The 13,894-nt window shown below is 44.0% G+C and overlaps 1 protein-coding gene across 1 annotated transcript in view; it reads left to right on the top strand.

The window, feature by feature from the left end:
* Positions 1–4,183: 4,183 nt before the first annotated feature.
* Positions 4,184–13,894, top strand: part of T265_02339 (hypothetical protein) — a gene marked incomplete at both ends in the record, with an annotated part of 17,021 nt that continues 7,310 nt past the window's right edge. Inside the window, 6 exons of the mRNA XM_009166553.1 lie at positions 4,184–4,221; positions 4,460–4,915; positions 6,468–6,561; positions 7,817–7,861; positions 8,573–8,638; positions 11,252–11,564. Of these exons, the coding sequence (XP_009164817.1) occupies positions 6,555–6,561; positions 7,817–7,861; positions 8,573–8,638; positions 11,252–11,564 (431 nt within the window). The remainder of the gene's footprint in view (positions 4,222–4,459; positions 4,916–6,467; positions 6,562–7,816; positions 7,862–8,572; positions 8,639–11,251; positions 11,565–13,894) is intronic.

The raw sequence follows: 13,894 nt of genomic DNA, 5'->3' as shown, positions 1-13,894 counted from the left end.
CTACCTGTTCCCAGATAATTGCAAACAACCTATTCAAAGCAGAACACAAAGATTCTGTCTCATCTTGGAACGGTGCTAGAGGAAGCGCGTCTGGTCCAGTAACCCGACTTCAAGGCATGTTAATACTTCATCAAATGTGGGGTATCGAAACTACACTCACAGACGGTGACTCAAACTAAGCTTGTCGAATGAAAGATAGGTGCAGTGGCCGAAGACCAACTAAATTGCTGTAAAAGATTCTTCCCAGTGATCTAGACATAGGGGGCTAGATGGCTCTGTGATTAGAGCGCGAATTTACTGACCGAAAGTTCCATGGGTCTAACCCGACCTCTGCTTCTCAACTTCTCCTTTCTAGGCTTGGGCAACCTGGCAGTATCCCAGCCCTCGTGCTCCCTTCTGGCGACATGGCAGCTAGGCGCCGAAAGGGTGCTACAGCTGAATGATGATCTACACATCGGTCTTTTAGGCCCTTTTTTCTAATCAGCTGGAACAGCTTCTGTGCACTCCCAGCTGTATTGACCTCTTCCATTTCTTGGACTCTTTGGTCCTACAATGTTTACGCAGGCTACGTTCGAGTTGTCCAATCGTTCGTCTAACAGAAATATTGTATGGAATGTGCCAGTACTTTCTGCACATTGCATTGTAAAAGCATGATCAGGTCAAACAAATACCGCTTATCTTGTTGGTTTTGTATCCAGAGAGCTGTGTCCGTCGGTTGATCAATGAAAAAGATCCGATTAGTAGTCTATTCTGCAGAGATGACTCAGTGGTTAGAGTGCGAATCTACTGACCGGAAGGCCCATGATTCGAACCACCTTCTCTCTCCCTATCTAGACCTGAGCAACCTAGCAGTATCCCACCACACGTGCTTCCTTTGGGTGGCATGGCAGTTGGGCTCCAAAAGGGTTCTGCAGATGAGCGATTTTTTCTATTCTCCAGTCTACGGCTCTTATCATGTTGCTTGTTGATTCCTCTCTGGCGCTGTGCATGCTACACTAAGAGAGTAAAAGTAAAACAAATTTGGTTGGTCTGTATGGGTTGAATAAAACCGGCCTCTACCATCTTTGTCAAACAGAATTAAAGATCAAGAGCGGCACATTGTTTTGATCTACAAGACAGTGAATTAGATGAGATTAGTCCTGCACGGCAGATCTGATGCGTCTGACGAAAACTTGGCTAGTAGATGATGTTGTTGATTCGGAAATCGCTCTGGTTGACTCCCACTGTTATAGCTACGGTCGGAAAGGAGTGCCGAAATTCTGTTGCATATTGGTACTTCACTTCAGAACATATTTCGCACCGAAACCATGCCAGACGTTGTTGCTGAAATGGTAGACAAACTAAGACCTCACCGGAGGACCAACTTTGTGTTCTGCGTTTTCTACTCCAGCCTCCGGAATGGGTACATGGCTTAGACCATTATGTTTAAGAAACTCATCAGCTGTACCATGTCATAATGGACGTTTTCGTTATGCGCACTATTCAGTGGGGTCAACTGAGTGGTATACCATACCTGACCAGCGGGGAAATCGTGTTCCTTTAAGTGGGAGAATTCAGGGGTGTGCAGCCTGCTGACCGGTCCATTTTGATGGTACTGGTCCGGTGGTCTTCTTCCCTAAATCTCTTTTCTACGGATTCGCACGAGAACCCTATGTATATCGAAGTCTTTGGCATCATTCGCACACCCGAGGCTGGTTGTCCCACTGCATATAGCTGTTCGCCCAAAGATTTTTGACGCCACTGATTGTTTGCCTTCTTCAAATGTTACACAAAATTTTGACCCATGAGTCCGACCGGGTAAACGTTATACTCCGTCAGGTACAAGAAAACTTCATCTGTAGTACTATTTTGGTGCTTAACTACCATGCCATCCGAAGGAAGCACGAGGACTGGGATACTGCCAGGTTGTCCAAGCCTAGACAAGTGCAGTGAGGATGCGGGGATTGGATTCGAACTACGGATCTTCCAGTCAGTAAGTTCGCGCGTTAACTACTGAAGCATCTCGAGCTCTGGTGAGGATAGGCGAAAAATTCTGAAATGATTGTAGTACTCGCAGAGCACATTGTCTGATCGAGGTCATTTTGTACTCGTGGTCCCGAAACCCCCCCACGTGCCACGCTGTTGGATAAAGACAAAGTCACTAGCCTTTTTGCCTCGGTCATGGAGGATTCCGTCCAATGGAATGAAGCAAACATAGTGTTTTTATGAAGGAATCTACTCACAAGGTTGCTGAAAACTCTTCGATAGCCCACGATCGGTTTCGCCCTTTTTGGGCCTCATTAGGCAGGCTCAGTCCCTGAGTTTCCGTGAACTTTATGTTCTACTTGAATCCAAATTGGACTGATTTCGACAAATGCACTCACACATTTTAAAACGAGAGATTCGCTTGAGTCTCCCATGAAAACCAGATTGATTTGCAAATGAGTATATTTGTCGAACGTTGTGTACTTTTTCAAAAGGTTGTTGATTGGGCTCCTGCTGTACTATGGCCTGTAGCGTCACTTATTCTGCGTCGCTCTGTGATGGCATGCAAGACTTTGCTTCATTTAGTGGGATTCCCACCTGACCATACATTGATGCTTCAGCCTCCTGTCCTTGGTCAGAGCAAAAATTAAATACAAACCTGCCCGCTGAGCCCTAAGAAGTGTGGAACAGATCGCGGGCTTTCGAGGGGTTTTCCGCAACCTTACTGGTGGTGTGTCCCATCAAGTGCAAGCCTTGGATAGGTTGACTATTCTATCTTATCCTTCGGCATGCAGTCCACGTCTACAAATTATGACATCATGCCACTGCACGTGTGGTTATTGAACATGCATTTTAGTGGAGAGTGGGACGTAAGGTTGCGGAGCATTTTACTTGACATGGACGCTACCGTACCAGATGTGTCAGTTAATGTAATTTTAAGGGTCTCTTGACGTTCTTTGGTTTGTCCCACCTATAGTGACAAAACGGCATAAAATTGAGCTCCAAGAGTGGCGTGTTTCAGACTGTTTTGTTGTCTGTGAGATAACAGTGTCCTCCGAAATCGGCGGATATGAGACGTCTTTGTGCCTTTGGCGAGTGATATCTCAGAACGCTTGCAAAGGTCCGCAACGAAAAAAGACGCTCGGTTATTCCACCTGGATTTCAGTTGAAATGCTGTGATAAGCTGTGGTCACCAAGTGAGTTGCGCATGGAAAGCCGCAGTCCACTGAAAATCGCTTTTTTCTTGTTTGGTTCAGAGCGGTTTGAACGAAGAGGAGCTCTTCCAGGGTGAGTTCTCAGGTCAATCTACCTGGTTTCCTGAAGGTCCTGTGATGTGTGCCAACAGCTTATTTTCGACTTCGATCGAGTGTTTTGCGGAGCGAATTAATCCATGGAGCTACTTCCAAGAGGCTATATTGCTTCCACCTGGGGGGTTCGCTATTTTCTCCTTGCGGAGGTTTTCTCATCTAGATGAGCGAGCCAAAAAAGTCGTCCAGTTCTGACACGAGATAAGCAGTCCACTGGTTGTCCATTTCCAGGAAGGAGCTGGCTAAACCTGATCCTCAATCATCAGTAACAAGTATTCCGATCTGAATTCACTGGATGATATCGTCTGGATCAAGTACTTCAAAATCTTCGTTCGGTTACCTTTCAGATTTCAGTTTCCTTTACGAAGGATATAGGTGAGCCAGTGAATCACTGGAGATGGCTTTTGCCAAGTAGTCGCACGTTATTCCATAGACGTCCCAACATTGCACTTCTTTTCAACCACCGGTGTACCCACAGAGCTCCTTATTGTGTTATCCCGGCGGCAAATGTGACCAATAGGCGAGCAAGGACCCTAAAGATCGAAGCTGTACTGCAAGTTGGAACGTCCGTACTGGCCTTGATATCGGCAGCCAAGGTTTTTGCTACTCAATGCTTTATGATTCTTTTAAACAGGGCCAGAGTTCCGAGCATGGAGATTCTATTGCCGGATTCCTTGGAAAAGCCTTTGTCCTGAGCATTTATGCCGATAGAGCTCATCATTTTGGGGTCAACGTCCTCGTTGCTTGAGACACTTAGATTCAAAGGCTCACCGGTTAATGATACGGTAATCGGCCTCTGACAACTTTGCAAAATATAACTTATAGGAACCACAGGAAGAATCTGCCAGTGGAACTCTGTGTCTCAACCCTTCGCTGATTGATATGAAGTATCATGGGATTTGGTGGATCTTGAAATGAGAAGTTCAGATGCACGCAGCGCGAACAAAAAGTATCTTAGGTGTATTTATGAAATACGGATCGAGCAAGTCTCACTGGAGGAATTTTGTGTCTGGTTTGCTTTAATGCGTATCCTATACTATGTTCATGCTCTTTAAACTTGACATTGAGCGGGACCCAACTACTTAAGGTGCTTAAACTAAGAAATTGCAGCTCAGTACTGTTTTCTCTTCAAAATATACACAATTTTTGTATACTTTTTTACTAATGATATGCCCGCTTATTTTCAGTCCATTTTAGGCTGGTGGTCTGGCATGGAAAGTCCGGATGTTGCTACTCCTGTAAAGCTTCATGTAAATGGGGACGACATTGGTGTCACCACACCTTCTGGTGGTTTGATTTTCAATCCATTTCACAGAGAATTTCTCAGCCGAGTGGGACAAATGACATTTAGCCCCGGAGTGTTTGCTTACAATCAAAGCCCGATTACGAAAGATGGTTCACGAAGGAGTCTACCATTTATGTTGTCCCCGGACACACAAGGATTACTTTTTCCAGCTGAAATTGACGAGAACCCGGTCCTACAGCAGAAACTTCAGGAGCAATTGGACACCCAGGTTAAATTGTCCATACGCTTTGCTATTCTGATGAGATTTGTCTTGTATATTGTTTCATGCTTTGCTTATTGGGATTCATTTCATTTCGATGAACTGCTATTTGACAACAGTCCCCGTAGGGATAACTAAGAATCGGAGACCCTCCGTAAAGGTGAGGAAGACAATAAGATGTTGGATAAAAGAACCCTCAGACATTTGGGATACATGAATCGAGAAGGCTGGAACAGGTACTAATTAATCCGTGAATTGCGCAACTGTTGACCACAGAAAATTGGCGAAGTTTAGCGAGTAGTTTTTTATTGATTATTTCCATGCGGTATCGGAGAATTCGGGCCTGATATGAATTACCGGAGTGGTAGAGGGAGCTAGAACTGGGGAAATGATTTTGGAATTTGAACGGATGAGGCGATTTTGCAACAACGTTCGCCGTTTCATTCGTGTTAGAATAAAGAAAAAAAGCTATCTTCTGACTTCAGCGAAGTACTTGAAAGTGACAGGTCAATGAACGGGAAGTAATAAGGCGCATAAGTTAAGTTCAGGTAGATGAAAGTTATAGGAATTGCACTTAGGATTGTGCTGGAAGCAGTAGGGAGGGGAGAAATGGGAGCGTGTTTGGTCAGACAAACCCCACTGGAGAATGTGCAGCAAGTCGGTGTTTAATATTCTGACGGTTCGCATGCGCTGACCATAAGTCTGAATGGGGACAGACCATCAGGAACAATGGGGAGAGCAGCATCGCTTGAAAAGGTTTGGATTCAACGGACGAGAATAAGTGATTTAGGAATCGAAAGAAAGGTTCGGGAGGTTAATTGGAGCCCTAGGAGACTCCTGAGTTGATGCCATGAAACCGATAAACAATAACGTCAGTGAAATGGGCTCTTCAGAGCGTGTACCATCATTTAGGTTGTGAAAAGGCGGACGCAGTTGGCGCCAGGCGCGCAGTTTCGTGACAGAAACTTATGATACGATATTGCCCTTTGGAAGAGGGTGTCTCACGTCCTCTTAGTACAGAAATCTTTTTCTGCTACGTTCCCACATCCATCTTCTCTATGTCTTCACCGGGGCGTTTTTACATGGCTGTATGAAGCTCAGTTTACCTGACACGTTCGTATATTTCATGGTCTGGACTCACACTGAGTGTCTGCTAGCACTATACAAACCTGGCTGAAATTTTTAATAATAACCGTTTTGTTGCTGGATTCTCGTGTTTTTCCCTACTCACATGTGGCTTAAAGGTTTTTCTCTCGACTTTGTCGAAATAACCCAAAATCCATGAATTCTTGGTTATGGACTACTTTACATAAGATTGATACATTCTAGAAAATAATGTACAGCGCTGAATGGGCTGCAGCTAGTCATGTTGGAATGGGAAATCTTGCCGCTGTTGTAAGGACGGTATCTCGCTCCTTATGATGTGGTGCAGACTTACCTCAGTATTTACTACTCAAATGCTGCTGTAGATGTTGGTGTTAACTAGCTTCACATGTTTTGCAGTAAGGAAAAAATTACACGTTAGAGGCAAAGTTGTATGAGATAACCACGAGTTTTCAGTGTCCCGTGCACAAATTATGCTCCAGCACAATCGGTAGGCACTCCGGCAATGGGTTGCACTAGTTGTTCCATTATCGGAGCATACTTCTTTTAAATATTTTGATAATGAACCCATCATTTACTTTTTCAGTGTGACGACAATGTTCAAGACACGATTCATAGCTTCTTTAAAACCCACTTGATTGCTCCAAGTCCCGATACAGCTGACCAGATAAGCATGGAGCGTAAGTCGTGTCTTTTTTTGGGTTCGCACGTTTCTTTTGATTAGGTGGTGGCTCAGTTATGTATCTTAGTATTTTTCAGTTTACCCTACTATTAATCCGTTCATCCTCTCTTCGTGGTTGTGTAAGTGTGATATCTGCGATTCGCTGCTTCAAACCTACACTTCACATAGACCAGACATTTGTTTTTGTAAAAACCCGCCCCATTCCTATCTCCAATTCATAAACAGCTGCACCTTCGCTATTCAGCTGGTCGAGTTATGAATTAAGGGAAGCCAGAAGTTATCAGCCAATTTCGGATAGAACTGTTTGCTTCGGTTTCTTCATCCGTTTACCCTTTTCTGGTATGTAGACATCGGCTATTACCATCCGAACACTCCGGGTCGGCCCAGTACGTTTGGATAGTTGTGTCCATCCACAAATTGGGTAGAACTCGACAAAGTCCTCAAAAGTAGTAATTTTTGAGAAGGCAAACGTATAATGCATTCGAGTTACCTGATTGACTGATTATTTTGTACTGACTGTGTTCTGTAAGCTCCTGTGACCCTTTTGAGGTCCACATCTATGTTAGACAGCACCTGTTAACTTTAATATTTGGTCTAAGTGAATAAAGTGAGGTGTGAACCCTAAAGAGTGTGGCGCTCGTCACCGATTCGAATATGCGCTGTTCACAGAATCTCTGTCGCGTTCGTTCACTGTTGGTTTGCCTTAGACTTGTAGGGATGTGATGAGCGGGAATTTATTTGAGCCTGAATACTATATCTCTCGGACATTTTTTGGCACATTGCTCCCTTTCTCTGACGCGATCTTATGTCTGTGCAAAGAAACTGCCAATGTAAATCTATTTTTACCATCCTCTTACGACCCCTCCCCCGAATACGATCGATATTACCTGTGTTATAGTCTGCGTGAAGCTTTGCCAACTTTTGGAGATATTACTGAATTCGAACGCTATTCAAGGTGGATGTTTAAATTCCTAACAAGCTATGGAACCGTTTACAGATGGCTTGGTGGTTAGAACGCGAATTTACTGATAGGAAGGTCCGTGGTTCGAACCCGACCTCTGCTTCTCGGCTTTCCCTGTCTAGATTTGGGCAAACTGGCAGTATCCCAGCCCTCGTGCTTCTTTCGGGTTACATGGCAGCTAGGCACCGAAAGGACGTTACAGCTAAACGATCATTTTTTTAAAAAAAATCACGCTTTGTTCATTCAAGTTTTGATTTTAAGTTCTACCTTCCTTTTTCGCTCGTATTCTCAGATGTTCGATGCTTTCTCCCAAGAACTTCATCAATGATACCTGCAAGTGAGTCGAATATTTACTCCAGTCATTCTTATATACGCGTTTTGGGCTACTGGAATTATACCAACCTATTGAGTCTCGTTTCAGCCACTTGTGTGATAGACGTTTTGGTTAAACGGTAATAAGGCATTCCTCTCGCTTTCGGTCATTTACTGAAGACATGACAGGTTGAAGACAGTACTAGAAAAACATTCAAGATCACTGATAGGGTAATGGTCATCCTGAGATTATTGCCAAGTTAGACATGCTTTGAGTCAATACATGTTGTCTCAATTTAATCGGCATCGCTTCGCTGTCTGCTAGAATTCGGGACGTTTAAATGCACAACAGAACTTTGTATGACTGACCAAAAGGTAGGTGTACAGTCATCCGCTGGGAATGCATTGCTCTTACTAAATGGGCTTGACCAGGCTACATTCAAATGTCATTTTCTATCGTACATATCGGTTTATTTGAAAATTCCAGATTTACCGACCAGAAAAGTGGTATTTTTGTTGATCATTAGGCAAAAGAACACGCTTCTATGGTTAGCTTTGCCGATAAATTACATATGCTTTTTTCGACTTAATTTCGAATGAACGTTTATCCAGCTGCATGGATGTTCGAGGTTAATCACAACGTTAAGAAGACTGTCCCAATTCCTTTTCTGGTGGAAATAGACTTTTTTTTCGACATTGTGACTTCAATCCTGGTTTCCTTGTGATTTTCTTTCAGTAACGCCGAAAGGAAAGAAGAAAAGTTCTTGTCCACAAGATCCCAATCCCATCCTCTTATCTGAAGGTGTGTTTTTACTTACTTAACCTCCGTCATGTGTAACCGGGCACTGCAGTTAAGCGCTGCCCGTCCGGTCTTCAAACACCCCGTGTCTGGGTTTCCTTCCATCGGTGCTCCACCATTCACCGAACCCTGTGCTTCCGTTAGTCGGCCACTGTCGTGTAGGCTGAAAGCCAGTAGTAGGTTATCTAAGTTGCTTAACATACAAAATTGTATCATACTAGACTACGGTCCATCATGCGNTCCACCATTCACCGAACCCTGTGCGTCCGTTAGTCGGCCACTGTCGTGTAGGCTGAAAGCCAGTAGTAGGTTATCTAAGTTGCTTAACATACAAAATTGTATCATACTAGACTACGGTCCATCATGCGCGTCTCTTCGTTTTTCTTCATCGCATGCCTCCTTGTCATGCTACCCAACTTCGGTTTTGCATCTAACTTCAGATCACCGCAAGACTTACGGTGCTCCGATTACCAAGCTTGGTAGATAAATGAAAATCTAACTGACAACTTTGGACCACCAATATTTTGCAACTACGTGCGACCGATGCACGAACTTCTGATGTAACGAGAAGGCTGTTGAAAAATGCCTGGTGTGCTTAGACCTCTCTTGTTCGCTACTTTTCTGGGACCTACCGACGTTATCTAATAGTACCATCATATTTAATAAGCATCTGTGGCTAGCACGCAAATAGGTTGTCCTTGCTAAACGGGACTTAATAAGGGGCTACAATTTTCCGGCCGATAATATATCTATGTAAATTCCTTGTAACCTTCTCGGACATGCTCGTTCTTGAGAAATACGTGACAAAGTCCCAAAGGAGAAAGTTCGGGAGGACCTTATTCCCTTGTCTGACAGAATACAAGCAAATCGTTCCTACAGCGCGTACTTTGACCGTTACTCTGCACGACAAAAAAGATATAAGGGAACAGCCTCAGTAAAGAATCACCTGCTTCTCTCATTAGTAAGATAAAATAGGTTTGTGCTTGGTGTCCATAAGTGTCGGATGTGCTGAATCTCATTTGTTCTATGTTCGGTACTGTATGGTTACCGTTCTCCAAACCCGAAAATCCTATCATATAGTAAGTTGATCCAAAAACAAGGGACGATTGTCTAGACTGATCTTACATAGTTTTTATTTCACCCACACTGCTCGCCTCCGGATTTGCTGCATACGTAAGCTAATCCGGCTACGGACGTGAACCTGTCGCTGACCGGTCATCATTATTGTCCATAGCACAACCGTGATTTATTCAAAAGCCTTATTGTGAGGAAAAGAATAACAGTGGATAGAGAACGGACTTAGTGCTAGCCTAACACGATTATTTCGAGATGCCTGCACCACCGGATACTCATTCAGACCCTCTTGGCAGAAACTGACAACAACAATATCATTAACATCAATTACCGACCATATCTTGCAGCGTCCGCAACCAGGCGCAGTACGGATCAGTGAGCCCCCTCCTAGAAGGTGGGTCGCACAGATAGTATCAAAACTTTTCTTAAGCACTATGCCTCTCTGCTAGGTCAAAGTTGGCTACCTCTCTGCTTTTGCCACTCCGAGTCGGGCTCGGAAAACAGCAATCTTTCTGCCAGCGACTATTTGGTATGCGTAATACATGGCCTAACCACCACAACTTGTGGCGCTGATCGGCCATTCAGTTCTGGTCGTTTGCTTCTAGGAAAATGTCCACAGGCTATCAAAATTTGAGACAATGGAGCGTGGATAGCTGGACGAACTAACTTACAGTATTTGACAGTCTGTCGGACATTCTGAAGCCCAATTTGAGTTTCGAGATCAACACCTGCGTGACGCTCGATTTACACCACTTCACGAGGTCTACCTTTCCTTCCTCGATGTACTTTGCAAGCAGGGCATCAAACTAGGTTGCTATTTTCAAAAATCTATTCAAGCTGAGAATTGTGTTTTTCTTTTTTTATCAGCAAAGGAATCCTCCCTAAGAAGCCTAGCGTACGGAAAGGAGAGTTTCAGGACTGAGGCTATTCTCTTTTCAGAGGAGTACGTTTTAACGTTATCTATGTTGACGCCATCGCAAGCCTCACGACGATATAAAAGGCACAACCACTTGGTAGGTAGCCACGTTGTCCGACAGTGACGGTAAAAGCAACACAAAGTTAGTAAAGATATACTCAGGATAACAAAGTCGGTGAGTTTGGCTACCTTTCAGGTAGACTAAAATTCCCCGGGGCAATGCTCACCAAGGTCGACGTGGAGTCTCTTCGAGCACAGTCTTACTTAAATGAACATGATACCTTAAACTGGATAGGCTATTCACAACAGTATCACGTTCTCTTTCGCAACCTTTTATCTTCTTTTGGTGCTTGTCTGTTGCCTTTTCTTTCTCATTTCACAGCATGACTGGAACGCCACGTCACGCCCTTGCACACTGATGGTGTTACAACAACGTTTAGTGATAAATTTCCCGTCCATTTCTGGTTCACATTTTATCAATACTGGCTTCTGTAGCTAATCGGAAAGCCCTTGTTGTTTCCAGTGGTTCTGTAGGCTAGCTAGAGCGAAGGTCTAATCTTCTTCGGACATTTTTCTTCTGCTCAACTGCCATCTTCACAGGATCATTTTTTCTTTCTATCTTCAAGTTGCCATACAAACCGCTGTGTCCATGCCTCCGGATTTCGATTTTGAAGGTGTATTGCGGTCTGCCTTGAAGGACGTCAATTTGAATCAATGTACTTCACCATCCAAGCCAAATGAAAGTTTATCAGAACAGGACTACGGTACAAGATCATCTGTGCAGCCGTCTCTATCGGCTTGCACGGTCCAGCGTCCAACTGATGATGATTCAAATAGCCAGTTTTTCCTGTGTTCATCCTGTCGGAAACCCCATAAAATATCGCAACACTATAGTCGACGCAGTTTGTTTTCAGAGTCCTCGATTCCGGACGATAGTAGGTATGTCGAATTTTACTGCATTTCACTGTAAATCCTTGAGCGTCTTTGTAAGTGGGAGTTGATCTGTGGCTAAAAATAGTTTGAACTCGGCTGTACACCCTCTACTTAGGCATGCGCACATAGTAGACATAGGGCGAGATGGCTCAAGTGGTTAGAGTGTGAATTTACTGACCGTACGGTCCGTGGTTCGAACCCGACCTCTGCCTCTCGACTTCCCCTGTCTAGGCTTGGGCAGCCTGGCAGTATCCTAGCCCTCATGCTTCCTTTGGATAGCATGGCAGCTAGGCACCGGAAGGGTGTTACAGCTGAATGATTTTTTTTAATAGTGGACATAAACAAAACGCTACATCATTTCATGGGGTAGATCCCTACCTGAATCGTTTTTTCTTCAGAATTCGAACCGTCTATCCAACAGATTTATCGGTAACTTTCGTGTTGGACAACTACACTTGAACTGATGTGAAAATAACCGGTCAGGTTTCCTGGTTTGTATGGTTTCCTTTTGAACCATTAGGGCGGATGAGCACAAATAAGCCAACTGTTTAGCTATGCTGCATCGAATGGTAAGCTATTCCCAACAGATCCCTTCTCTTCATCGGGATATGATGCTGTTGACCATAGAATGATTGATGATGTATATGATGAGATGTGGCGGTGCCCCCAGGACGTGTTGCATTCTTCTGGATCTTCCAAATTGTGTCACATAGCTCCGGGGACGAAGCAACGACATGTCTAGAATTACCTCATCATGAGGAGGTTTTTCCTGCAACAAGGTCAGCAGATTGGTGTACGAAGTATATGATGGTTGCCGACAGCCATGCATCCCGGGCCGCAACTAGAGAAACTTCGTGCCCACATTCCCACGTTACTTCATTATTGGGAGCCAATCGCGTTGCCGATCATACTTCGTTGGTGCCTGAGATATTCTCTTATCTGATTCGTCCTCCGCGAGAAATTCATTGTAAGTTGACTGCCTGATATCCGAAACGATTTTCTCCTCAACATTGGCTGATTCATTAGACACCAGCGCACTGACCAAACCACAGTTTACGCGTAACCGAATGTGGTGCTACTCGCGAGCTGCAAACCCGAGGGAAGAAGGTCGGAAAGCAAACACGCAGAGGCCTATTGAGAACTCACAATCATCCTATTCTTGACAACCAAAAGACAGGAAGCAAAGTGTTCACCAGAAAGAGACCATGGGTTTCTAAATAGCCATTATCGTTTTCATGGTATAAGACACGTTTTCACGTTTGCTGGTTCTCATTGAGACTGCACCAGCTAAAACAAACGCCCGTTCATAACGAATTAGGTGACGGAAGTTGGCGACCGTTTAACAGGTTCGTAACGTTGTGCTAGTGCGCGTGAAGAGTTGAATATCTGAGGCACTCACTCAAGACGAAATGGAAAGTTCTGTCCCATCTTCAGACAGGCCACTGAAAACATTAGGCTTCAAACAGCTGTAAGGAAACAGTTAAGGAAGCATTTTTGAATCTCATGAAAGTGTTTCCGCGAGTATGGAGCGTCGCATCGCTATTTTTATTACGTGGGATGGTTTATGCCACACAGAACTCGAGGCCCGCGGACTCACAGTGCTCTTCGAAACAACCAGCGACTTTCTTTTGAAGCGTTCGACGGATTGTTACTTTGTCTTCTACCCATATGTTGTTGGACGAGACTTGATACCGCACTCCTATACGTCAGTACATATCACTGAGTTCGGTCCCTGGAACGATGATCGCGTAGCTCAATGAGCCAAAATGAATCTTATCACGGTCTCTCTTCTAACGCAAGTCTCTAATGCAAACCACCTTCATTTTAGACTTAGGTTCTACACGTTTACACAGGTCGTCAGTGTAGACACTGATGATACAGGAGTCCTTAGAGCTAGCTAGTATACTTAGGACAGGGCCGCAAATGTGGCTCGTGAAATCTCGAATAGTTAAGGGGCTTCTTCAAGTTCGCTAAAAATAAATACGTGACAGCAATGATGACAGAAGCAAGGCTTGAGTGGGGAGTCAAAATCGTAGTGTAAACTAGTCTTATATCACGTCGAGTATGACTGGACTGTATAATAGAACTAACCAGTTCAGTTCCTCTAATCTTTGTTTTTCCAATCAAGATAATCCTCATTAAAGATAAATCAAGTTCCTTCCATCCTTAGGAGGATGGGTGATTTTCGTTGAGGGGTTGTCATCATCATCGTCATCATCAAAGACAGCAACATCATTGTTGCCACTGATGCTTCACTGCCGTAAAACCGTAAGGTTTGTCTAGTTATATATATATATATATATATATATATATATATATATATTAAAAGCCCTACA

This window comes from Opisthorchis viverrini, assembly GCF_000715545.1.
Source record: "Opisthorchis viverrini unplaced genomic scaffold opera_v5_28, whole genome shotgun sequence".
NCBI lineage: Eukaryota > Metazoa > Platyhelminthes > Trematoda > Opisthorchiida > Opisthorchiidae > Opisthorchis > Opisthorchis viverrini.
This window is presented reverse-complemented; position numbering and strand designations above follow the sequence as displayed.